Source organism: Budorcas taxicolor, chromosome 5 (genome assembly GCF_023091745.1).
Source record: "Budorcas taxicolor isolate Tak-1 chromosome 5, Takin1.1, whole genome shotgun sequence".
In the NCBI taxonomy this organism is placed as follows: domain Eukaryota; kingdom Metazoa; phylum Chordata; class Mammalia; order Artiodactyla; family Bovidae; genus Budorcas; species Budorcas taxicolor.
In genome coordinates, this window is record NC_068914.1 from 31991836 (window position 1) to 32019500 (window position 27665).

A 27665-nucleotide genomic window follows, 5' to 3' on the forward strand; every position below is an offset into this window, starting at 1 on the left:
AAGGGGCTAAACATGGCCTTGGACAGAATGTGCCAGTAGCAGTTCACCTTTGGAGTCTGCGGCTCCCCATCCACCCTATAATCAGTAATCCTAGGTCTCTATCCTGCCTCTCTAGCTCCAGGGACCAAACATATTGCCTCAGCCTGTGAGATGCCTGTGATGCCTGCTGCTCAGCACACCTCCCAGAGAAGCACACAGACGCCACCACTGCTGTCTTCTATGAGCTCAGAGGATGCAAGGCAGCCTCGTTGTCATTGTTCTCCTAAATATGTTCCAGACTGCTCTCTCCTCCAGTAACCAATCCTATGACAACTACTGTCATCTTATACAAAGTTCTCAAAGTTTAGATCTCCCAATAGCACTTCTCTCATTCTCCAATACTAATATGGCTTTTCATTTCTGATAATTTACTTCTACAAAGGATTTAGAGTGTCAGAGAAAGCAGATGTGGTGCCCAGTTGGTCATTTTGACCCCATTTGTATCTATATTCCTAATACTGGCCTACAGATAAAGTAGACATCTGTGTACATGTATGCTATGCATACCTGTTTTACCAGGGACTGGTATGAAGATGGGCTTCTCTGGTGGCTCAGACAGTGAAGAATCTGCCTGCAATGCAGGAGACCTGGGTGTGATCCCGGGGTCAGGAAGATCCCCTGGAGGAGGAAATGGCAACCTGCTCCAGTAATTTTGCCTGGAGAATCCCCATGGACAGAGGAACCTGGCAGGCAGATGATATGGTACTAATATTATCTGTTCTTTGAAAGTTTGGAAAAACTCAACAGTGAAACATACATACATATATATATTATATATATATATATGGAGGTTAACTATTTGATAACTGTTCTTATATTTTTAGTTGCTCTTAATCTCTTAAGAGCTTCCACCTCTTTTATCTATAGAATACTAAGATGAGCTTTTATAAAATACTAACATGAATTTAGCTCATGTTAATATTTTATAAACTTTCAAATTTTTCCTTTTAGTTAGTTTTTTTTTTTCGGTTGTGCTGCATCTTCATTGCTGTGTGTGGCCTTTCTCTGTTCAGCCAGTGAGGGCTGCTGTTCGTTGCAGTGCACTGGCTTCTCTTGTTGAGGAGCACAGATTCCAGCAGCTGCAGTACACAGGCTCAGTAGCTGTGGTGTGTGCCTTAGCTGCTCTGAGGCATGAAGAATCTTCCCGGACCAGGGATCGAACTGTGTTCTCTGAATCCACAGGCAGATTCTTATCCACCGTACCACCAGGGAATTCCTAGTTAGAATTTTTAAAAACTTACTATATGAGATTGATTTCTTATAATGTCTTATTCTAATTTCCTATGTTGTATTTTCTTTTATACCCTGAATTCACCTAACTTTATGATTATTTTTTTCCTGCACATAAAGAATAAGCTATGTTTGACAACCTATTATTTTTGGTTCATTAATTTCTGCTTTTATCTTTACTTCTTTTCTGGAGTTATTTTTCATTTTTTAAACAGGTTAAACTATCTTCTTAGTTTATTTGTTTCCTTTTTGTTCTTAATGTTATTAATAACAATAAAAGATTAGGCTAAATGCAAAGTACTATGGACTGGATCCTGGAACAGAAAGAGGACTATAGTAGAAAAACTGGTGAAACCCTAATAAAATCTACAGTGGAGTTAGAAGTAACTTACCAATGTTAGTTTCTTAATTTTGACAAATGAACCATGGTTATGTAAAATGCTAACATTAGGGGAAACTGGGTGAAGTACAGGAACTCTCTATACTATTTTTCCAACTTTTCTGTAAATCTGAATTATTCCATAGAAGTTTGACTTTTTTTTCAAAATCTGTGTAACTTGGTCAATAACTATTAAGTTCTGATATATGGCATTCCCATTCTAAAACTTTCTAAGTAATTTCCCATAGTATACTATTCCTTCTTATTTAGTAGTTTTAATTTTCAGTAAGGTTTTAAAATTAAATTTTATTTTTAGTATCACTAAAAGTAATTTGGTAGAAATGACTAGAAATTTTTCATAATCTAGAACATGCATTTTTCTCTGTAGCCTTTTCTCTTCCATCCCCAACATCCCTGCCAGAATGACACAATTCTGAAATAATAAATATGAAAGCATGTTATGGAGGAGGGTACACTATGAAAAGTGTTTATAGTAACTATAGTTTTTAATTGAAACTTTTTCTACTAGTGAAACAAACATTAAGGAACCTAGCAAGGATCTTTGAGGCTTTTCATAATTGACCATAAGAGTCTTACCAGCTGCTGTTCCACAGGTGGGGGCACATCCAGGTTGGCATAAACGATGGCAGGGTTGTAAAGACTGAACACCACAGGGTAAAACACCTTCTTACCTATAAATGAAAATATACATTTACACCACAAAAAGAATAAAATAAAGCACTGATCTTTACTGCAATATCTACTACAATTTCATTAAAGTTTTTATTACATATGATTTTATTTTATTAATACTGCATTCTATCAACATTCAGGTTACTAAAACCTCATGTTGATGATCATGATAATGATTTTACAATGCATCAGTAGTTCAGGCTATGAAACTATAACCCTGCAAAAGAATAGAGAAAAAAAGACTAAAGGATGCTTTATTCCCTTTTACTCTGAGGAGATGCTCAAAAGTATTCTCTTAGCTGTTCAAGAGGTGAGCCATTTATTAATCATTATTTCACTGAATTAGCAGTAACAGATGTAGGTTAACCAATCACCAAGAAACTCCAAAACGTCTATTAAATCCATCCTTCAAAAATGAATTGTGAAACAGTGAATCCAGAGGATATTGTACAATGGATATACAGAGAATAAGTAAAATACAGAACTGCAGACAGATCTGAACAAGATTTGGAAAACCTGGGAAGACTGAGTTTTAAGTACCCAATGGCCCCTCAAAAGGCCTTGTTATTAGCTTTCAAATGGTTAGCACTGAAGAGACCATTAAGGCTAACTAGCTAGCCCATCTCCCCTCAACAGAGAACACCCTGTTGAGACTGGCTTCAATCAGATATGGTAATATACAGTGCTCAGAAACTGCAAAGGACCCTGTAAATAACGTGATAGTCTTTTTAATACAAGATCCCCAGCAGACTTCATTCATCTTCATTAAACCATGTAGGGAAGGGGAGCTCAATTTCCCCAAGGCAAATTGTTCTGTTACATTAAAGAAACAATTTAAAATGAATATAAAATACTTCAGATAAAATATTTCTTCTACATTAAGTAAATACATCTTCAACTGCCACATTCTGGCCTTCCTGCTATCTGCTAGAAAAAAAGTAAATCTAACCCTCATTTATCCCCCTGAGTCTCAAAGAGTTCCTGACAACCAACCCTAACCAAAATGATTCGCAAGAAGATAACCTGCATGATCTGAGTAGTTCTATATAAAAAACATACACTATGAGAATTTTTAATATAGAAAAACCTCCTTATCACATTACAGTAATATCTGATATATAAAAGTCATTTGCTCTTAACATTTTTGAAACACGTACAAATAAAACAAAGTATAGTAGTCATCCCCAAGTGCACAGCAGTTGCCCAAGCACCATCTGTACCTAGACTTCGTGAGTGCACGCCTACATGCATGTTGGCACCACCTGCCTGAGGAAGACTGCTTCTGACTCACACACATCACACTGCTTGGCTTTTTCTGATGAGTTCTACTTCCTCCTTAATCAATTTCAAGACTTTTTATTTCTTTGCATTTGTTTATTTGGATTCAAATGTATACACTGGAATCCGGCCATAAAATAATAAGGGGTATGAACTTCAGAGGGGCAAATTTTTACTTTCCTACTTAATATTCCAATTAAATCATGCCAAATATAACTTTAAAAAACTTGATTCAAAATATGGAATGCGCTGACACTTGAATGTTCTAAAATTTTACACTCAATTCACCTGCCAACATTTTACGCACCCGGCTCAGCATTTAATCGGCAGCTGTTAAGGAATTCGGCTGAGAAATATATATCGACATCACAGAAAAACATCAAGACTTCTCCCTTGTCCCAGGCTCGGGCACCCACGTTTAGTCCTCGTCCACGATTAAATTCTTCATTCAGTGAGACCAAGGTGTAATTGTGAAAATTAGACTCACTATGAGGAAAACACATACAACAAATGGTAAGTCCCACTTGAAGTTGACTCTGTTAACACAAGTAACAAAAAAATACTTTACATTTCAGGTATTTATTATGTTGGGTTTATACTGATATAGGGAAATCATCAGCTTTAAATGTCTGTATCATCAGGGACAGATATTCAACTAAATGCCCACATCTGAGGCAACATGTTAGTGATGTGAAGTTAGTATGTGCTAAGAGGCCACTACCTTTCAGGATCTTAAAAACCTATTGGGGTCGTTAAGAAATATACACATGGAAAAACAATCATAGTGTCTGGTAATAAATAACGCAATCCACATGAATGATACATACAAAGAATATCCTTTTCTCGAGTTTCTTAGACCTTTGCTCTAATGTGCCCTCATCAGGGGGATCCCCTTCACACCACACGTGAAGTAGCCCTGACCTCCCTTTGCTTCAATCTTCATCCCTCTGCCCAGCGTTGTTTCCCTCAGTATCACCGGACATGTCTGTTCGAGTGTCTCCCACTAGAATGTAAGCTCCATGAGAGGAGGGATTTTGTTTTGTTCATTACTATGGACAGTGCTCCTCACAGGGTATGAGTTCAGTAAGTATTTTCTGACTGAATGAATGAAGTGCAGTTCAAGAAAAAAAGACTGCTTGTGTCTGTAGTAGTTAGAAAAGATGTCAGAAGCAGAATTTAAGTCATGTCTTGGTTAAAATACTGAATTCAGTGGGGAGTAAAGGTCATTCCAATGAATTATTCTCAAAGGCAAGGAGGTAAGAAAGTAGAAAGCTTTCTAAAGAACAGTAATCAGACAAATCAGACTGAAACACAGGGATAAAAATGGCAACAATGAGAGAAGACCAGAAAAGGGTCAGACTGAGGAGGAGAGGTTAAAGAACTTGGTTAGTGTTCTGAAGTCAAGGAGGAGTCAGGGTTTTTCCACAAGGGCAGTGGTTTCCACAGCCAACGGACTGTACCCACTGCATCAGATCTGCCTGGGAATGTGTTAGAAACACAAATTCTCAGGCCCCACCCCAGACCCCCGAATCAGATATTAGGGAAGGAGCCAAGCATCAGCGACTGTCTTGCGACAAGTCACTCTAGGTGACTGACGTTGGAGAACTACTGCACTAGGGGATAGCTGGATCAAAAAAGGAACATTTTAAAAAGATTACTCTTACAACAGGATAGAATGGGGACTGGAGAGATGGATGCCAAGGCTCAAACAAGGCATGGAGTGGACTCTGAGTGCCCCTGCCCCTCCACCCGACATGTTGCAAATCTCTCTCTTCTTTTGAGGAAACTGTCAATCACCACCTCTCACTCCCAGGCTCAAGTGGAGGAACTAATCATAGAATATACCAACCACAGTAACTTCCTAGGGGCAGGGAGCCAGACTCAGGCTGGGTTAATCCAAATATCCCCACCCCACCTGGCCATAGTAAGTGGCTCAAGACTGGGCAAAAGTCCTTCCCTGGGATTTTCTCAACTGGACCTGGGAGAAAGCTCTTTCCTCTCTGACAGCAAAGCCGAGAAGATGTGAGCCCAGAGCCGCCAACAGCCATATACCTCACATGTGCAAGGAGCCAATCTGCAACAGGAGAATGAGGTCAACATGCAGAGAGAAACAGACAGGAAGACAAGAGAATTCTGACGGTATTCAAGTCTCTGAGCCCAGTCACTGAGACACCAAAGCTGTTTTGGTATTCTTCATTAAATTTGGTTTTAATAATTCCTTTAATCTGGGGAGTTATCCAAGATTCTTCAATAACACTCCCATTTTCCTCAAGTAAATTCAGAATAAGTTAATAAGTTTCCATCATTTGCCACAGAGGAGTCTTGATTAATGCAACTTCCATGATGCTAACATCAGTCACTGGCACTTAGTAGGTGATCTGAAAATGGTAAGGAGGGAAATAAACCTGGGTTAAGGTGGTGGCAGCCGCAAGGAAAGGGCAGAGCAGAGGTCCTGGGCAGCGCGCAGAAACTGACTAATTACAGGGAAAGAATGAGTGAAAGATGCTGCTCTCAGACATCAAGCCCAGGGATTATGAGAACAAGCTTAGTGTGAACTGAAAGAGGGCCATCAGGAGGAGGAGCTGGCGAAGGGGAAGGAGAAGACAGTGTTTTTCATACCCCAATGCTGAGTCCCTTTGGGACCGGGAGCGCACTCCCTCCTCTGTGCCCAGTCCTATCCCAACCACCCCAGTCAGACTCCCAAGCAGTGTACCTGGAACATAGTCGGTGGGACTCAATGAATGTTAGTTGAACGACTCGAGAAGAAAGGCCGGCCAAAGCTGGACTCTTAGGGAGTGGCCACAACTAGCAGAAAGGTAAAGAAGCAAGTAAAGGATACAGGGTTGATGTGGTCAGAAAAGACAATCAACCTAGTATCTTATATTATAACATATCTACATTTACAAAATATATACATTTTACAAACATCAGAGGAGAGTTTCAAGAAGGAAATACAGGTTAGGTATCAAGTGTAAGAAAGCAGTCAAAGAGGATGACAGAGAAAAGGCTGAAATTGGCAGTTAGGTCATAACTCTGGGCCCATAACTTAGAGATGAAAAGGAAGAGAAGCTACGGAATTAATAATGGAGTATCAAGGAATGACTAATTCATTCGTTCAAACCTCTGAGCACCTACTATGTGCCAGGTACTACATGAGTTGCTTGGTTAGAGAACTACTGTTCTGTGAGGTTTAGCTGTGAAAGGACAGAAACCTAGTGGTAGTTACTGGGTACTGCACAGTCAGGCGGGGGTCTCTGAAGGATAGGGGAGACCTAAGCATCATTTGCAGGGAAAGAACTTAGGGAAATGGAAGGAAAGAAAGGTGGCAAGTAAGAGACAAGCTTAGGGGATGATATCAAAGTGAAAGGATTAGATTTAGAAAAAGTAAAGAGTTCAAAAGAAGGAAATGAAGAGTGCATGGAGGCAAATGCAAAGAAGGTGAGTGGGCCACAGAGTAAGAGCACCCGAATCATGCCACGCTGAGGTTAAGGAAGACAAGTCATTAGAGTTTCATGAATAAACTCAGGGGTGAGACAAGGAACTTACTACCACCACCACTCACATCTTAGCCAACTTTCAACAGCAACTATTCAAAATTATTAATTCATTAAGTATCTGAACTTCTCATTCTTCTGCTATTATACATACAAGACTTCAATGTGGACATGGCTCACCAACCTTGCGACAGATTCTAGGATAGACTTGACTTTAGAAAGTCCTTCTTTACCAAAATACACCACTGTGAGATGAATTCTCTTGTCCTGATGAATACATACATCCCTGACAGGGTTGAAAAATAAAGTTCATTCAGGAAAATACAGAAGGCACTACTCATTCAGAAGGCAATCATACGAAGCTTTACAAGAAAACAAATAAAGCACTACTCATTTAGAATGAAATCACATGAAACTAAGGAAATATAAAACTGGCAATATTGCTGAATTATTAAAGGCATCACAGCAAATGTGTAACAGCATATATGTCAAAATGAATGCAACACTTGGAGAGCCAATGTAAGCAGCCCAAGAAGCTGCCATATTTTGAAACATTTTTGGAACTTTTGCTTTGGTATTGCCTTCAGAACCAAACTATAAGCTACTCAAAGAATTAAGTACAATCAGTTCAAAATCAAATAAATAACTGAAGTTTTAGTTCAAAACTTATTTTGTCCTCAGACTACCTAATTAGAGAAATTATACCTATCATCAAGGAATAAATATTTGTCATGATTGAGTATTAACTGTAGAGAAAAATGCAGCATCTGAAGGTAATTCCCAAAAGGCAATTAAAAATGCTTTAGGAAATCAGATCTCAAGCAAGCAATTTCAAAAAGGCAAAACTCATTTGGAAGCATGATTTCTAGATGTTCTGTAACAGAATCGTGTTTACTAGTTTTTATACCCAACAACTCCAATGAGAACAAAAATTGGGATTACAAAGAATTAAGACTACCATATTAAAGTATTAAAAACATGAGAATTATTAAATTAAAAAAACAAAACTTTTCTCAAATCAAAAGTCTAAAAAAAAGTCTAATATGTAGATGTTAATTTTTAACACTTCAGCATATAAAAATATCCAAATTTAATTATTAAAAAAAATGCTTTTAAAACCATTACAATCTCTGCTTCCCAAGACAGAATAACATTCTCCCATTTTTACTTGAATATTTGTCTTTTCTTCCAATTTTGAAATTCAAATTGTTCTCAGGGGAGTTTTCTGAGGAGATAGTAATGTTCTATATCTTAATTGGAAAGGCAGTTACAAGAATGTATAAATTTGTCAGAAGTCATGAAACCTGTATGCTTGGAACAGGTCAATTTTATTGTATATAAGTTACGCCTCAATAAAGTTATTTTTAAAAATTCAACTTGTCCTAAAATGAATTCAAACACAATTATAAAAGTAATCAAATTTAGTCCCTAATAGTTGTTACCCTCAATTTACTTCACAGTTCAAATTGTCAATGACACAATATACTATACATGCCTTAAGAATAAAGGGAATATCAAAAACATAAAGTTCCCCAAAGCCTATAAAATTATTCTGCAATTCTAAGTAACCCTACTCAGTGAAGGTAAACTAAATAAAATGGCATGAAACTTTTTTTTTTTAGGAGCACTTAGCCAAATCACTAAGCTCTGGGAATTACCTGAAGTTCTGCATAAACTGTGCAAATGCTTCAGTTCTTTCAGCAAGTGGCACGATGATATTAATAACTGATCTAGTAATGTCAATCATCTCACTCTTCACTTTCATGAGAGGTCCAAAAGGGCGAAAGAGAGTCACGTGTCTATATTCCATAAGGTCTGCTTTCTTAAAGAAGAGTTCATACTGTGTGCCCTTATCTTTCTCAGTGCGATAATAACCTAAAGGAAAGAATTAGAACAAAGATGTCTCCATATCAAAGCTCACAAATTCAGTGTGACTACTGACTTTACTCAACGATCAAAAGTGTGAAATCAGACTTGTACAGCTTTTATACATTTGTGAAAATTTTATCCCCATGATACAGTCAGTAAAAACTGCTACTTTAAAAGATTAAAAAAATATTCTGCTCTATTACTCAATCTATAAAATTTACTCCAAATGATGATGATTCCTTTTTACATGACTTTTTTTAAATAGCAGAATCTATCAACACATAAACCAAATGAAAATAAAGAAATTACTTCTAGCAATACTAAATTCTAGACTTGAAAGTCAAAACTTCTGTGTCAGGTACTAATGGTATAAAGATGGCTACATGGTCCCAGTTCCGTCTAGCAATGGAGACAGAAAAAGGAAATAATAATATAGTGATATACACATGCAAACACACAACAGAATGAAGTCAGATGAAGAAAAATTAGTATAAGTTTAAACATGGTGATTTGAGATGCCTTTGGGAGAAAAGCCTGGAAGTCTATTAGGCAATCTGATTTTGTAAGTGTGACACTCAGGAGAGAGATTAGACCTACAGATGTGTCAGTCAGCCAATATCTGGAAATAAAATGGTGAACAAGAGCTTCCTCCTGGGGCTTACAGTCTAACAGAACTACAAATCAGGAAATGGGCAATGCGGTATATTAGGACAGTGCTCTGAGAGGGGGCACAGGGTAGAGATTATAAGAACATATAGGAACACTGTTATCTTAAACTTTTAGGTTGGTGATGACCTCCCCAGAAGAAGTGACATCTAAGCTGAAGTCTGGCAGAGGAACAGGAGCTACTAAATCATTGTCCGTAATTATTTTTCTGATGAGGGAAGTGGCACAATGGAGGAAAACCAAGGGACAAAATATGTTCCATAACGGAGAAAAATCCTGTAAGTGACAGAATCCCAGGAGAATTATATTTAAAAAAAAAAAAAAAAAAAAAGCAGAAGATACAGAATATAAAACTGGCATAGGTTCCTTTCTTTTTAAGAAGACACGAAGACATTTTACATATCTTAGTTACTTCCTCTGCAGCTTTCAATTCTCCCATAAGCTATAAACATACTGAGTGAAAAGATAAAAAGCTGAGCCTGCAGAAAAACTACAGGAATTTTGAAAGAAACAACCCATCAAAAACTGCAGGAAGTGACGGGGTAAAAAGAGATGGCTATACGGAGAAGATAGCTGAAATGCCACAGAAAAGTACAAGGCCCTTGGTGACGGCCTCCAAAGGCTGAAGGTATTATATTATAGCAAGTGATACCCATGAAGATTGGGGTAAGAAAAAAACAAAACCCAAAAAACTACATGTGGCATACAGAATCATGCAAAGAGAACTTTTAAGAAATATTTGTATTCAAAACGGCCTTAAGCCTACAACTAAATATCTAGCATGGGGTATAAGATGGAGATGGGTTAGGGCCTATAATTATTCCTGATATAATCTATAATTATATCAATCAACAAATTTCTTAAATGTATACGAGTGCTCCTCAACTTCTGAGTCGTGTCCCATCTTGATATATAAAAATGCTATGGCCATTCTGCAGTCTGTATTAAGAAAATGGGTTTATTTCTTTACTTTTCCAAATGCCAAATATGCTTTTCAAAATTATGTATGCCTCCTTGATGTTCTGACATGTGTTTCTCCTCCACTCGAAATACAGAATTACCACTAATCTTAATTAGGTTCTTTTTTCCTTTAGCAAATGGTTTTCAAATTTTGAGCCTTAGTTCATACATTTTAAAAAATATAAAAAAGGAACATCAAAACCAGTTCAGAGATAAATGCAAATACATATACATGCAAATACACACACAACCCTCAGAGCCGTTCAACTTGGGGAGTATTCTGCTATACAAGCTTAGACTTATTCTATTTCCCTGGTTCTTATTTTCTATTTTATTTTGATCACATTATAACTTTTTCTGACATATTATCAGCATACAATAACAGAATTTTGTCATACTAATGTTAACGGATCAACACATTTTTCACATTACCTTCTATGAAGTCATTTTCATTAAATATCAGTTTCTCTCCAAGGGGACCATCCTCATCTTCCTGCTCATCATCTTCATCAGGATTATTAATGACCTCCAAGCCAGCTTCAATAACTTCTACCAATTCATCTCGCTTATCTTTTCTAACTGGCTTTTCCTCAGGATGGCGAGTGAGACCCATTTCCAACTGGAATACTTTCATTAAGGTAAAACTTTCAAAGGGAATGACTCCATACTCACTAGGTAGTTTGGCTCCTATGCTAACTTCAGCTTTGTCAATTTGTGAATGAAGAAACTCTAAAAGATCACTAGGTGCTTGTTCTTTGTTGCCTTGATAGCTTATGCCATTAGCCCCTACATTTTTTCTCTCTTGCAAAGATCTCATCTTCTCACTCATTTCTTGTAGTTCTTGTTTCAGTTGGGCAATTTGGCGTTTCAGACTGGTTGCTCTGGTTTGATAATGTTCTTCTTGCTCCTGTAGGAGGGCTTGATAATACTCTTTACCATAATTTTCCCCAATGATACCAGGAAGAGATGCATTTCCATCAGTCTGGGGGGCACATTCCAGAAGGTATAAAAATAATATCAAACTGCAGAGTAAAGCAAGACCCAACAGTAGCCAGTGGGTCCGGGTGTGAAGAATCAACCCTCTTCTAGGCATTCTTATTAATGTGGACTTGCCTAATGAGATGAGCTCTTTGCTTGTTAATACCTTTTGCAAAAGGTTATAAAAAAGTAAAAACAAAATCAAGATTTCCATAAAAAGTACCAAAATGAATTTGGCTGTAGCTTAAAAAATTGCTTCCTTCAGCAGTGAGGACTACTTGCAGACATGAGAAATAATGCATATTTCCTATACTGTTACCGTGATATCCAGAATAAAAAAAACCTGATCTACACAGTCAGATAAAATCCATGGGTGTTGATTTTTCTGAAAGAAACACATCAGAATCAATCAGAATTTTGTTTCCTTAAGTATATCAAACTGTTGACAGCTTTAGTAAGCTTAGCTATGTGAAATCATAGGCAGAGCACCATGAGAGCCACTAATATACTATATAATATTCAGTTAATGCTGGGAGAAAGTATTAAGAAAAATACCTTCTGAAACACTAAAATATATGAAATACTTTCAACCAGAATATCTACACATCCATAACTTGAATGAATCAAGGAAACATTAAAATTATGTTTAGCATAGTTTGTGTTACACAGATTATATCGGTCCCTATTTGTAAATTACATCACATATAACTCTATACTAACATAATATTTCAATTAATCCACCATTTCCCAATTATAATATATCACCATTTGGGAGCTGAATTGTTTTTGTTATACTGATAATGGCTTTCTAGAGAGAGAGATTTCCTTACTGTTTATTCAATTTAAGCATTCTACTTTATTAATTTCTACAGCTCAACTTAGTGAATCTAAAAGACTTAAAATTAAGTGAGCGGGGGGAAGCAATTTCAGAAGGCCACAGACATCTGGAAAACACATTAAGAAACATTTTTATATCCAAAGTCTTTCTTCCAGTAGATTATTTGAGCATTAGATCACATAATTCTTTCCACTGTATTACACAGCAACAGATTTCCTACAAGTCTGGAAAGGTTTGGAGTCTATATAAAGACATGAACATGTTTATCTGCAGGAAAAAATTAAAGAATCCATTATGTGGGTGGGTGGGTTAGTCGCTCAGTTGTGTCTGACTCTGCAATCCCATGGACTGTAGCCCACCAGGTTCTTCTGTCTATGGAATTTTCCAGGCAAGAATACTGGAGTGGGCCGCCATTCCCTTCTCCAAAGAGTCCATTATAAATTTACAGAATTACATGCTATCGTTCATACTACAACTAGTTATGTGAGCTCTTCGATGTTTCCTTCTAACCTTTAAGGATACTTAATTTTAGAAACAGAGAAGATTAAACCTAGGAGACAGGAAGCAGGGAAGGCCTCTACTGCAGAGAGAGCTACTAAAGAAGTGTCTGTCAAGAAGAATATGTGATACTACAGCTAGCTTTTAAAAGAATTGGTTTCGCCCACTGCAGCAGAACCTATGGAAGAAAGTCACTGGGCAACGTTGATCCTCATCAGTTTCTCACTGATCTGGAAAGTCTGGATGCCTTCTGTGTAAAATGCTGTGATTTCCCCCTCCCCCCACCATGGCACATCTCTGTATAAAATGTAGGATAGATTCAAACTTCTTTGGGCTAGTGGATCACAAACAATGGACTTTACAATCCTTAGCCATTTATTACTTTAGTTAACCAAAAGATAACCATGTATCCTTAAAAATTTAACTCACAAGTAAATTTTACTATGATGGCATCTTTTTTACTGATTTTAAATCTTATTTTAAGTGATATAGAAAAATAACGAAAAAAATCAGTATTAAGAAAATTAAGTAAAAAATAAGGATGCAAAGCTAACCCGGGTTCGATCCCTGGGTCGGGAAGATTCCTTGGAAAAGGAAATGGCAATCCACTCCAGTATTCTTGCCTGGAGAATCCCATGGACAGAGAAGCCTAGTAGGTTACAGTCCATGGGGTCGCAAAGAGTTGGACACGACTGAGTGACTTCACCTTCACATTCAAACTCGATAATATTTTGAACGAAAAAATCTAAGTACTTCAACCTTTCGTTAATATGATGCCTCATAATTTCTTTCTTCATATAGACAGTGTATTTGAAATTGAGATATCATCCATTAATGGCTTCCTAGTGGCCTGCCGATGCAGGAGACGCCAAGAGACACAGGTTTGATCACTGGGTTGGGAAGATCCCCTGGAGTAGGAAATGGCAACGCATTCCAATATTCTTGTTTGGAAAATTCGATGGACAGAGGAGCCTGGGGGGGAGTACAATCCACGGGGTTACAAAGAGTTGAATCCAAGTGAATGCACCCACACGCACCTAAGGTTTACTTTTCAATGAAACAGAACAGGAAATATTGGCATACATTATGTACAGGAGCAAATTTTGTACTGTAAATCCATACACACATATGCATGAGCTAGCCACACAAAATGTTTATGAGTGAGTTGTGATCCAAAAATCTTGAAAAAATACTGATTTATATTTTTATACATTTCTCATGCCATCCTTTCAGAACAGTGCTGTTTTAATCTCCATTTTGTCTAGGAAAAACAGGTCCAGAAATGAAAAGATTTAATTTAAATATGGTAACACAACTATTAAGTGATCGCATTTAAGCCAAGGTCATCTTTCTCTTTCCTTTAAGCAAAATATAGGTCTGAGAGATCTTACATGCCTATCTTCAGTGAAGTATCTTATGCTGAATATTCCACTGAAATGAAAGAGTTGTTGTAATTACTTTAGAATATAAATGTTAGTTGCAGAGCTCCGTAGTTGTTAACCATAAAAGCAGCATTCTACTTTAAGCATTCCAAATAAGTCTTATTTACCTAGTTCCTAAAAGAAATTCTTTAACAACATCCTAAAATACTGGATTATGACAGCTCTAAATATGTTAAGAACAGTATTAGAGAACACACCCATTTTCATGCTGTTACAGCCTGACTGCCATCACTGCAGTAGTGTGTTTGTATGATAAACAAGATTCATTCATAACCCAAAGGTAATTCCAAGCAACGTTCCAAGCACCAACAGCAGACAGTTAAGTATTCTGAAGGTGAGATATTGTGGAAATGGGAAATGGAACTGTCACAGATGTAAAACAAAATCAAAGAGCTCTGGAGTAGAAAGAAGTCCTTATTGTCGTTGTTCAGTCACTAAGCCTGCCAGGTTCCCGTATCCATGGGGTTTTCCAGGCAGAATGCTGGACTTGGTTGCCATTTCCTACTCCAGGGATCTTCCCCACCTAAGAATCGAACCCACATCTCCTGAGTTTTCTGTGTTGGCAGGCGCACTCTTTACCACTGAGCCACCAGGAAAGCCCCAGAAAGAAAGTTTAGGAGCCATCAATTCTTGTTCTTTAAAACAGAGTAAAGAGATTTCCTCTTATAGCCAAGATGAAGTAATATGGACCAGATTTAACTCTCACACTTGAAACAACTAAACACAAACAAAATCAATTAAAAAATAAACCCAATATATGAAACAATGATTTTCAAAATACTGAACATTAGGTAATAAAGTACACTGATCTCTGGAAGAACAAGAAACAAGTGCCTGCACAGCTAACTGCCTTAGTTTCTATACCATAGCACAGGAAGTCCTCTCCTAAGCAGAGTCCAGCTAACTCCCTGAGTTGATGAGGGGAAGCTGACAGTCTGAGAAGACCAAGGCAACTAGGTTCAAAGGATACAGTACCAGAGGAGAGAGCTGCACAGGGAGGGAAGGCCAGAGATCTTCAGAGGACACCCTGTGGGCGTGCAGCAGAGCACTGAGGAGGGCAGGCATGCAAAGAAACTAACTGAAGCTAAGGAAGGAAGAACACAAAAATGAGGAGACACGGAGCTCAGCACTCAAACAGGACCAGAACAGTGCACGTTCCCACCAGACAGGCTGGAAAACTTCAAATTCATGGGCACTGACTGGGTAGAGGACTCAAAACGGTCTTGTCTCAGTAGTGGGAAATAATTAGCTCCAGACTAAACATGGACCTGATCCTGCCAACAAATCTTAAAAGCAAGACCTGAAAGGATCAAATTGTTTCCATGTAATTGCACAAGCCTCACAAATATTTATAGAAATATAAAAATATCTAGCATTCAGTAAAATAAAATTCAATTTTTTGACTTCCAAACAAAAATGATCAGACATACACAGAAAAATGCAATCCAATGCAAATCTAATTTTAGAAATGACTGAAATTGACCTAGAAAGACACAGACGCTGGAATTCACAGAAATGCATTTAAAAAGCTATTACAACTGTATTTAAAAGACACTCATGTTCAAAAAACATAGGGAGAGACAAATGACATTAAAAAAAAAAAAAAGACCCAAACTGAACTAAGGAGATGAAAACATCAACGTAAGAGATTTAAAATACACTGAACGGGATTAACAGTAGGCTAAATATTTCACAACAAACTATTAATGAATTGAAGACATAACAAATTGTTCAAAACGTAGAAGGAAAAAAAGAATGAAAAACATGAATAAAGCACCTGGTAAACATCTATTTCTGCTTTACTGACTATCCCAAAGCCTTTGACTGTGTGGATCACAATAAACTGTGGAAAATTCTGAAAGAGATGGGAATACCAGACCACCTGACCTGCCTCCTGAGAAACCTGTATGCAGGTCAGGAAGCAACTAGAACTGGACATGGAACAAGAGACTGGTTCCAAATAGGAAAAGGAGTATGTCAAGGCTGTATATTGTCACCCTGCTTATTTAACTTATATCAGAGTACATCATGAGAAACGCTGGGCTGGAGGAAGCACAAGCTGGAATCAAGATTGCCAGAGAAATATCAATAACCTCAGATATGCAGATGACACCACCCTTATGGAAGAAAGTGAAGAAGAACTAAAGAGCCTCTTGATGAAAGTGAAAGAGAAGAGTGAAAAAGTTGGCTTAAAACTCAACATTCAGAAAACGAAGATCATGGCATCTGGTCCCATCACTTCATGGGAAATAGGTGGGGAAACAGTGGAAACAGTGTCAGAGTTTATTTTTTTGGGCTCCAAAATCACTGCAGATGGTGACTGCAGCCATGAAATTAAAAGACACTTACTCCTTGGAAGGAAAGTTATGACCAATCTAGACAGTATATTAAGAGGCAGAGACATTACTTTGCCAACAATGGTCCATCTAGTCAAGGTTATGGTTTTTCCAGTGGTCATGTAAGGATGTGAGAGTTGGGCTATAAAGAAAGCTGAGCGCTGAAGAATTGATGCTTTTCAACTGTGGTGTTGGAGAAGACTCTTGAGAGTCCCTTGGACTGCAAGGAGATCCAACCAGTCCATCCTAAAGGAAATCAGTCCTGAATATTCATTGGAAAGACTGATGCTGAAGCTGAAACTCCAATACTTTGGCCACCTGTTGTGAAGAGCTGACTTATTTGAAAAGACCCTGATGCTGGGAAAGATTGAGGGCAGGAGGAGAAGGGGACAACAGAGGATGAGGTGGTTGGATGGCACCACCAACTTGATGGACATGGGTTTGGGTAGACTCCAGGAGTTGGTGGTGGACAGGGAGGCCTGGTGTGCCACGGTTCATGGGGTCACAGAGAGTCAGACGTGACTGAGCAACTGAACTTAACTGAAGCTTCAAGGAGCCAGTGTGACCACTTCAAGCAGCCTAATATATACATAATTAGAGAGCTGAATCATAAAGAAGGCTGAGTGTTGAGGAATTGATGCTTTTAACTATGGTGCTGGAGAAGACTCTTTAAGAGTCCCTTGGACAGCAAGAAGATCAAACCAGTCAATCCTAAAGGAAATCAACCCTGAATATTCACTGGAAGGACTGATGCTGAAGCTGAAGCTCCAACAATCCGGCCACCTGATGTGAAGAGCAAAAGAGCCTGGTCCTGGGAAAGACTGAGGGCAAGAGGAGAAGGGGGCAACAGAGAGTGAGATGGTTGGATGGCATCACTGACTCAATGGACATGAGATCGAGAAAACTCTGGGAGATAGTGAGAGAGGGAAGCCTACTGTGCTGCAGTTCACGGAGTCGCAGAGTCGGACACGATTTAGTGACTCAACAACAGAGTCTCCAAAGAAGGGGGAGGGGGCTAGGGGAAATATTTAAAGCAATAAGGCTGAAAATTTTCCAAATTTGATGAAAACTATCAACATATAGATGCAAGAAGCTCAATGAATACCAAATACAAAAGCCACAAAGAAAACTAAAGTAAGGCTCATGATAATTGAACTGCTTAAATCCTACTGATAAACAGAAAACCCTACAATGAACCCTAGGAGAAAGACACATCAAACACATACAAGAAACAAAGACAATGGAGCAATGTCTTTATGAAACTGAAAGGAAAAATAAAAAAGTGTCTTTCAAGAATAAAGGCCAAAAACTTTTAGACATTAGAAAGTTAAAAATAATTCATCATCATCAGACCTGCTCTAAAGTCCTTTAAGCAGAAAGAAAATGTAAAAGAAACACGAAGTGTTAACTTCATGGATAATTACAAGATTTCTTCCTTTCTTCCTTTTTTTTTTCTTTTGGTTGCATCACACACCTTGTGGGATTATTAGTTCCATGACCAGGACTGAACCTGCCCCACAGCAGTGAAAGCATAGCATCCTAACCACTGAACTGCCAGGGAACGCCTCAAGATTTCTTTTATTATTTAAATTGCTTTAAAATAAAACTGAATGAAATGGGTAAATTCCTAGACAAACTACTGTAACTGACTCAGGAGAAACAGCAAATATAAATAGATCTATAATAAGACTGAATTAGCAATGAAAAAACCACCCACCAAAAAAAATTCAGAACCAGATAGTTTCACCAGTGAATTCAAGCATTAATAAGAATTAATATCAATTCTTCACAAAATCCTTCAAAAAACAGAATACTTCTTAACTCACTCCATAAGGCCAGTATTACTCTTGATATCAAAACCAGACAAAGATATCAATGGAAAATAACATTCCTTATAAATACAGACACAAAAATCCTCAACAAAAATAAGCACACTAAATCTGTCAACACATGCCATGACCAACTGAAATTTATCCCAAAAATGCAAGCTGGATTTACCATCGGAAACTCAATTAATGCAATACACCACATCAATAGAACAAAGGACAAACCCCATAAGATTGTATCAATAGATAGAAAAACATTTCACAAAATCCAGCACCATTTCCTGATAAAATCACTCAACAAACTAGGAAAGTTATTGTATTTCTTCTAAACATATTTTTTACCCCAGTGTTCAGGATGGAAAGAAAATTATCTAGTGAAGTTTTTACAGAGTATAACTACTCATAACATATATCACTGCTTACTTTTAAGTCTACTGCTAAAAGCACACGTACAATGTTTGTGTTACAATTTGGTATAATTGATAAAACACGTAGGCTATAAAATGTTTTCCTATTAGCATGCCAAACAAACAAACAAACCAGCACTCACACCAAACATACATTAAACCCACACAGGCCACACAGGGATGCTCCTGACTATAAATAGCTCTCTAAGATTATAGTAGATAATTGTTTCTCCTAAACTCATAGAGTAACAGAAATATAAGCAAAATGAAGAAGCAGAGAAACCAATAGTCCAAGAGAATTCCCCTGATGGAACAAGTAATAAGACAGATCTCTATGGTCTGACACCAAGTTCAAAAGGAGGTAATGAAGATACTGAAGTAAAGAATTAAGAAAGCGTAGCAAAAGAAATGCAGATTACTGTAAAAAGGAACTAGAAACTATATGAAGGAGTCAAGAAAAATTAGAAAATTGATTTGCCAAGATAAAACCTGAGCTAAAGGCAATGAATAGCAGAATGAATAATGCAGAAAAAAGAATAAGTGATTTGGAAGATAGAATAATGGAAATTAATCAAAACAGCAGGCAGAAAGTTAAAAAAAAAAAATGAAAGCAATATAAGATATCTATGGAATAATACAGGTTTCCCTGATAGCTCAGTTGGTAAAGAATCCACCTGAAATGTAGGAGACCCTGGTTCAATTCCTGGGTCATGAAGATCCACTGAAGAAGGGATAGGATACCCACTCCAGTATTCTTGGGCTTCCCTTGTGGCTCAGCTGGTAAAGAATCAGCCTGGAATGTGGGAGACATGGGTTCGATCCCTGGGTTGGGAAGATCCCCTGGAGAAGGGAAAGACTACTCATGCCAGTATTCTGGCCTGGCGAATTCCATGGACTGTATAGTCCATGGGGTCGCAAAAGAGTCGGATATAACTGAGCAACTTTCACTTTCATGGAATAATATAAAGCATGGGATGCAGGAAAAGCAGTTCTCAGAGAGAAGTTCATAGTGATACAGACCTTCCTCAAAAACAAACAAAAAAAAAAGGCAAGAAAAATCTCAAGTAAAATTAAACAACCTAACTTACCACCTCATCAGTCCTGAATATTCTTTGGAAGGACTGAAGCTGAAACTCCAATACTTTGGCCACCCAATATGAAGAACTGACTCATCAGAAAAGACCCTGATGCTGGGAAAGATTGAGGGCAGGAAGAAAAGGGGACGACAGAGGATGAAATGGCTGGATGGCATCACCGACTCAATGGACATGAGTTTGAGTAAACTCCGGGAGTTGGTGATGGACAGGGAGGCCTGGCGTGCTGCAGTCCATGGGGTCGCAAAGAGTTGGACACGACTGAGTGACTGGACTGACTGAAAAGATTTAGAAAAAGAAGGACAAACAAAAACTAAAGTCAGCAGAAGGAAGGAAATAATAACCGTCAGACAGGAAACAAACAAAATAGAGATTTAAAAAAAAAAGGAAAAAAATCACTAAAACCAAGAGTTGGTTTGAAACAAAACTGACAAACCTCTGGCCAGGCTTACCAAGAAGAAGAAGAGAGAGAATCCAAATAAAAAATGAAAAAGGAGAAACCTCAACCAATACCATAGAAATATATGAAAAAAATATATAAGAGAATACTATGAAATATTATATGTCAACAATGAGAGCCTACAAGAAATGGACAACTTTCTAGAAGCAGCCCATCAAAACTGAGACAGAGGAGCTAATTTGAACAAACCAACTACTAAAAGTGAAATACAATCTTTAAAAATCAAAACAAACAAAAAACTGCCTACAAACAAAAGCCCAGGACCAGATGGCATCACAGGCAAGAAGAAAGAGCTAATTTGAACAGACCAATCACTAAAAGTGAAATATAATCTTTAAAAATCAAAAATCAAAACAAACAAAAAACTCCCTACAAACAAAAGTCCAGGACCAGATGGCATCACAGCCAAATCCTACCAAATATACAAAGAATTTATACTGATCCTTCTCAAAAGCTTCCAAAAGACTGAAGAGGAGGGAATATCCTAAAGACATTTTATGAAGCCACCATCAACCTTGATACCAAACCAAACAAAGATAACCACCAAAAAAGAAAATCACAGGTCTATATCTTTGATGACTATAGATGCAAAAATTCTCAACAAAATATTAGCAAATCAATCCAACAACATATAAAAAGATCATACACCATGACCACGTGGGATTCAATCCAAGTTCACATGGATGATTCAATATATGTAAATCAATGTAATATACCACATTAAAAAAGAAAAGTAAAAAACCACATGATCATCTTAACAGATGCAGAAAACGCATCTGACTAAATTTAACATTCATCCATGATAAAAACTCTTACCAGAGGGTACAAACGGAATATATCTCTAAATAATAAAAGCCATTTATGATAAATCCACTGCCAAAATAATACTCAGTGGTTAAAAGCTGAAAACTTGTCTGCTAAAATCTGGAACAAGACAAGGATGCCCATGCTAACCACTTCTATTCAATACAGTGGTAAAAGTCCCAGCCACAGCAATCAGACAAAAAAAAGAAATAAAAGGTATCCAAATTGGAAGGGGAAGAGGTAAAACTGTCACTATATGCAGATGACATGACATTATATAGAGAAAATCCTAATGACTCCACACAAAAACTACTCGATCTAGTAAATGAATTCAGCACACTGGCAGGATACAAGATTAACATTCAAAAATTGGTTGCATTTATTTACAAACAATAAAACATCAGAAAGAGAATGTAAAGAGAATGTAACATCTTTTAAAACCACACCAAAACAACAACCAAAAAAACCCAAACCTAGGAATAAACCTGACCAAGGAAGTGAAAGACTTATACGATGAGAACTATAAAACATTAATAAAGGAAAATGAAAGCATGATTCAAAGAAATGGAAAGAAATCCCACACTCCAAAAATTTACACAGAATCATAAAAGACACAAAATTGACAAAGCAATTCTGAGGGGGAAAAACAAAGCAAGAGGCATCACTCTCTCTCTCTGACTTCAGACAACACGAAAGCTGAAGAAAAGTGTGGTATTGGTACAAAAACAGGACACTTGGATCAATGGAAAGTAACAGAGTCCAGAAATAAACCCACATACCTAAAGTCAATTAATCTTCAACAAACATAAAATGGGCAAAGGATAACCTCTTCAGCAAATGATGCACGGAAAGGTGAACAGCTGCATGCAAAGCGTTAGAACATACCCTCACACCACGCACAAAAACAAGCTCAAAATGGCTCAAAGAGTTAGAAATAAGACACAACACCATAAAACTCCTAGAACAGAGCATGGGCAAAACATTCTCTGACATAAATTACACCAATGTTTTCTTAGGTCAGTTTCCCAAGGCAATAGAAATAAAAACAAAAATAAACAAATGGGACCTAATCAAACTTAAAAGCTTTTGCACAGTAAAGGCAAAGGTGAAGTTGCTCAGTCGTGTCCAACTCTTTGCAACCCCATGGACTGTAACCTACTAGGTTTCTCCCTCCATGGGATTCTCCAGGCAAGAATACTGAAGTGGATTGCCATTTCCAAGGAAACCATTAAAAAAAAATGAAAAGACAAACTACAGAGTGAGAAAAAATATGTGCAAATGATGTCACTGACAAGGGCTTGACCTCCAAAGTATACAAAGAGGCCATACAATTCAACAACAAAAAAAGCCAATTAAAAAACGGGCACAAGACCTTAATAGAGATTTCTCCAAAGAAAATATACAGATGGCCAGTAGGCACATGAAAATACGCTCAATATCACTAATTATTAGAGAAATGCAAATCAAAGCTACGAGGTACCACCTCACACCAGTCAGAATAACCAAAATTAAGAAGTGTACAAACAGCAAATGCTGGAGAGGGCGTGGAGACAAGGGAACCCTTCTATAGTGCTGATGGGTATGTAAGTTGGCACAGCCACTATGGAAAACAGTGTGAAGTTTCTTAAAAAACTAACAGAATTACCACATGATCCAGAAATCCCACTCCTGAGCATATACTCGATAAAACTACAATACCAAAAGACCCCACATTCATAGCAGTGCTGTTCACAATAGTCAATACATGGAAATAACCTAAATGTCCACCAACAGATAAATGTGTAAAGAATATGTGGTACATATATACAGTGGAATACTACTCAGCCATAAAAAGAATGAAAGTCATCTGCAGCAACATGGGGGCAACTAGAGATCATCATGCTAAGTGAAGTAAGTCAGAAACAGACCCCACCACATCACTCATATGTGGAATCTAAACTACGGCACAAATGAACCTATCAACAAAAAGAAACAAGACTCACAGACATAGACGACAGACTTATGGTTGCCATGGGGTTGGGGGAGGGAGAGGGAAAGCCTGAGTTATGGGTTAGTAGATGCAAACTATTACATTTAGAATAGATAAACAACAAGGTCCTACTGGATGGCAAAGAAACCATATCCAATCTCCTGGGATAAACTATAATGGAAAAGAATATTAAAAAAGAATGTCTATGTATGTATAACTGAATCATTTTGCTGTACAGCAGAAATTAGCACAGCACTGTAAATCAACTATACCTTAATTTAAAAAAAATTACAAGTCCTGTACTCTGAAAACTACAAAACACTGTTAAAGGAAACTAAAAATTTAAATAAATGGAAAGACAGCAACGCTCACTGACTGGAAGACTTAGTATTATTAAGATGGCAATACTCTCCAAATTGGTTTACAGATTCAACACAATCTCCTTCAGATTCCCAGCTTTACACAAATTGACAAGCTTATCCTAAAACTCATATGGAAATTCAAGGAACCTGGATTAGCCACAACAGTACTAAGAAAGAAGGACAAAATCGTAGAATTCAACTTTTCCATTTCCAAACTTACTTCAAAGCTATAGTAATCAAGAGAGCATGGAACTAGCATAAGACTAGACATACGGATCAATGGGGCAGAACTGAGGGTCCAGAAATAAATGTTCACATTAAGTCAACTGATTTTCGACAAAAGTGGCAAGGTAACTCAATGGAAAAAGAACAGTCTTTTTAATAAAAGGTGCTAGAATACCTTGATACTCACAAACAAAAGAACAAAACTGAATCTCTACCTCACCCTATAGTCAAAAATTAACCCAAAATGGATCAAAGATCTAAGTGTTTTAGAGTTAAAACTATAAATTATACACTTACAATCAAAACATAAGTGTAAATCTTTGGGACCTTAGATTGGGCAATGGCTTCTTAAATATGACATCAAAATACCAAAGATCAAATAAAGTAGATTTCATTAAAATTAAAAACTTTTGTGCTGCAAAGGGTATCATCAAGAAAGTGAAAAGGATGGGAGAAAATATTTGTAAATAATGTATCTGATAGAGGTCTGCATCTAGAATATATAAAGAACTCTTACTACTCAACATTAAAAAGATAAATAACAGGGAATCGCCTGGCAGTCCAGTGGTTAAGACTCTGTGCTTCCAGTGCAGAGGGCATGGGCTCTATTTCTGGTCAGGAAATTAATTAAGATTCTGCATGCTGCCTGATGCAGCCAAAAAAAAAAAAAAAAGATATGTAACCGAAAAGGTGTGAGTAGACATTTCTTTAAAGATTAAGTCTACAAGCAATATAAAAAGATGCTCAACATCATAATCCAATAGGAAAATGAAAACCACAATGAGACACTGCTTCATATGCACTAGCGTATAGTTCAAGGTGAGTCACGGGGGAAGGGGCATGACAGGGGAAGGGGATTAAGAGGTATCAACTACTAGGTATAAATAAGATACAAGGATGTATCTATAGCACAGGGAACACAGCTGATATTTTTTAATAACTTTAAATGCAGAATAACCTATAAAAATAGTGAATCACTATGTCGTACACCTGAAAACTCAAATGATATTTTAAGTTAACTACACCTCAACTTAAAAAAAAAAATCACAAAATGAATCATAGTTCTATATGCAAACTATGAAACTAGAAGCAAAGGGGAAAATCTTTGTGCCCCTGAATTAGGCAAAGATATCTTTGATATGTAACTAACAGCATAATTAATAAATTGAACTTCATCAAAATTTGTGCTCTTTGAAGAACACCATTAAGAGAATGGAAAAACAAGTCACAGACCAGGAAAAAATATGGCTGAAGCAAATATATGATAAAAGATTTATATTCAAAATATATTTTTAAAAGTATCAAAATGCAATAATAACAAAACAAACACCAAAAAAAAAAAAATTGGCAAAAGATGTGAAGAAACACTTCAAATAAGAACATGAAAAAAATACTCAACACTGTTAGCCATTAGGGAAATACAAATTCAAAACATGAGACACCACAATGGTTCATCTTAGATGGGCTGAAATTTAAAAGCCTGATGCTAGTGACAAGTGGAGGAGTTAGAACTTCCATACACTGCTGGTGATCATGCAAGATGGTTTCAGTTTCTTAACAAGTTGAATATAAGCCTATCATTTGATCGAGCCATTCCATTCCTCGATAGTTAACCAAGAGAAATTAAAGTATATGTCCATACAAAGACTTGTACACAAATGTTCAAAACAGCTGTACCTGAAACAGCCAAAAACTAGAAACAACTCAAATGTCCAGTAACAAGGGAATAGATAAGCAAACTAGTACAGCCATACAGTGGAACACCGCTAGCGATAGAAAGGAATAAACTACTGATACAGACGTCAGTGGCTTTCCCCAATGGCTCAGTGAGTAAAGAATCCACCTGTAACAGGAGAGACAGATCGATCCCTGGTCAGGAAGGTCTGCTGGAGGAGGAAGTGGCAATCCACTCCAGTATTCTTGCCTGAAAAATCGCATGGACAGACAAGCCCGACAAGCTACAGTTCAAAGGGTCACAAAGAGATGGGAGTGACTGAGCTTTAATATGGATGAATCTCAATAATAGAAGTCCAACAATAAAATGAGTACAATGAAAGACTATGATTCCATTTATATAAACTCAAGACAATGTAAGGTAATTTATAGTGACAGAAAGCACAGGAGTCAGTGGTTGCCTGGAATGGGGTAAGAGTAGGGGAAGGTGATACCAGGAAGAAATTATTAAAGGGCACAAAGAAACTTTTGGTAGTGATGGATATGTCTATCATTTTGAGTGTGGTGGTAATTTCAGTAGACATGTTCAAATTATCAAATGTTATACTATAAATATGTGTAGGGTATTATAAGTTAATACCCTACAATACCTCAATGAAGCTGTTTGAAAAATAAAGCCAAATCCAATGTAGTTCGAGTAGTAGTGCTAAAGAGGCATTTGCAAGTAAACTCCATTTTGGTCATTTGGACAAGTACAAAGATTTATTAACAACAAATTTGTATTTAAAAAAACAAAACTAAGAATACCCCAGGCTCCATCCCTACAAAAGTAGAACCTGGATTACTCTGAAAGTCTCATTCATCTTTCTGTTTGCCTTGTGACTTTGAGACAAGAAGAGAGTATTAAAGATAGTTCATTCTACAGTACTGATCCCTACATAATATGACCTTTCCAGTTCCTACTCAAACATTTGATTCTATAATTTTATGGAACTACTAATAAACTTTTCAAACATCACTTCCAGAATGCTTACACTGCAGGAAGCCAAACTAACTTCTGCAATAAGAGTAGCCTACTGTCTTCTGCAAAATACAAGCAATTCATTTGAATTTGAATATTTATTTTCAAAGTTCTAGTTTGTATAATCTTCCTAAATTTTCTGTGCAGAATAATGTATTAAGTTTTCAAAAACTTAATATATAATTATGAGTTCATTTAAACAAGTCACAAAAACTATTAGGAAAACAAAGCCTGTCAGTAGACTAAACATGAAGTACAAGCATATGTGAGGGAGGGAATTAGAACTTTTTATTTCTTGAGAAACTGATGAAAATTCCAATGATACATGGATTCTTTAACATGTTACTGAATAAATGTTTTGTAGATATTTAGAAATACTGATTACCAAAAGGCAGTGTGCATTCAACAAATATTTTGAGTACCTACTATGTGTCCAGGCACTGCAATGAATGAGCCGCACCCACCACCCCCCAGCAAATTCATACGTTAAAATCCTAAACCCCAATACGGCAGTGTTAGGAGTCAGGGCCTTTGGCAGCTAATCAGTTCATGAAGGTGGAGCCCTCTTGAATGGGACTTATGCCCTTACGAGAGAACAAAAGTGAAGTCACTCAGTCGTATCCAACTCTTGCGACACCATGGACTGTAGCCTGCCACGCTCCTCTGTCCATGGGATTTTCCAGGCAAGAATACTGGAGTGGGTTGCCATTTCCTTCTCTGGAGGATCTTCCCTACCCAGGGATTGAACCCAGGTCTCCTGCACTGCAAGCAGACTCCTTACCGTCTGAGCCAGCCAGGGAAGCCCTATGAGGGAACAGAGTAGCCCTCTTTCTGCTTTGTGAAGATACAATAAGATACAGCCTGGAAGAGGGTCCTCAACACAATCCAATCATGCTGGCATCCCGATCTCAGACTTGAGAAATATACTTGTTATAAGTCACTCAGTCTATGGTCACTTGCTCTTTGGGACCCCACAGACTGCAGCCCACCAGGCTCCTCTGTCCATGGGATTTTCCCGGCAAGCATAATGGAATGGGCTGCCATTTCCTCATCCAGGGGATCATCCAGACCCAAGGATCTAATCTGCATCTCCTTCACTGCAGGCAGATTCTCTGCCTCTGAG

The 27665-nt window shown here is 37.4% G+C and overlaps 1 protein-coding gene across 1 annotated transcript in view; it reads right to left on the minus strand.

Moving 5' to 3' along the window:
* The window catches only part of CSGALNACT2 (chondroitin sulfate N-acetylgalactosaminyltransferase 2), a 56871-nt gene that overhangs the window by 23878 nt on the left and 5328 nt on the right, over positions 1 to 27665 (minus strand). The window contains exons 2-6 of the mRNA XM_052641351.1: positions 11041 to 11971; positions 8772 to 8988; positions 7298 to 7399; positions 3927 to 4105; positions 2246 to 2340 (exon numbers count right to left, since the gene is read on the minus strand). Coding sequence (XP_052497311.1) covers positions 2246 to 2340; positions 3927 to 4105; positions 7298 to 7399; positions 8772 to 8988; positions 11041 to 11800 — 1353 coding nt within the window. The 5' untranslated portion in view covers positions 11801 to 11971. The remainder of the gene's footprint in view (positions 1 to 2245; positions 2341 to 3926; positions 4106 to 7297; positions 7400 to 8771; positions 8989 to 11040; positions 11972 to 27665) is intronic.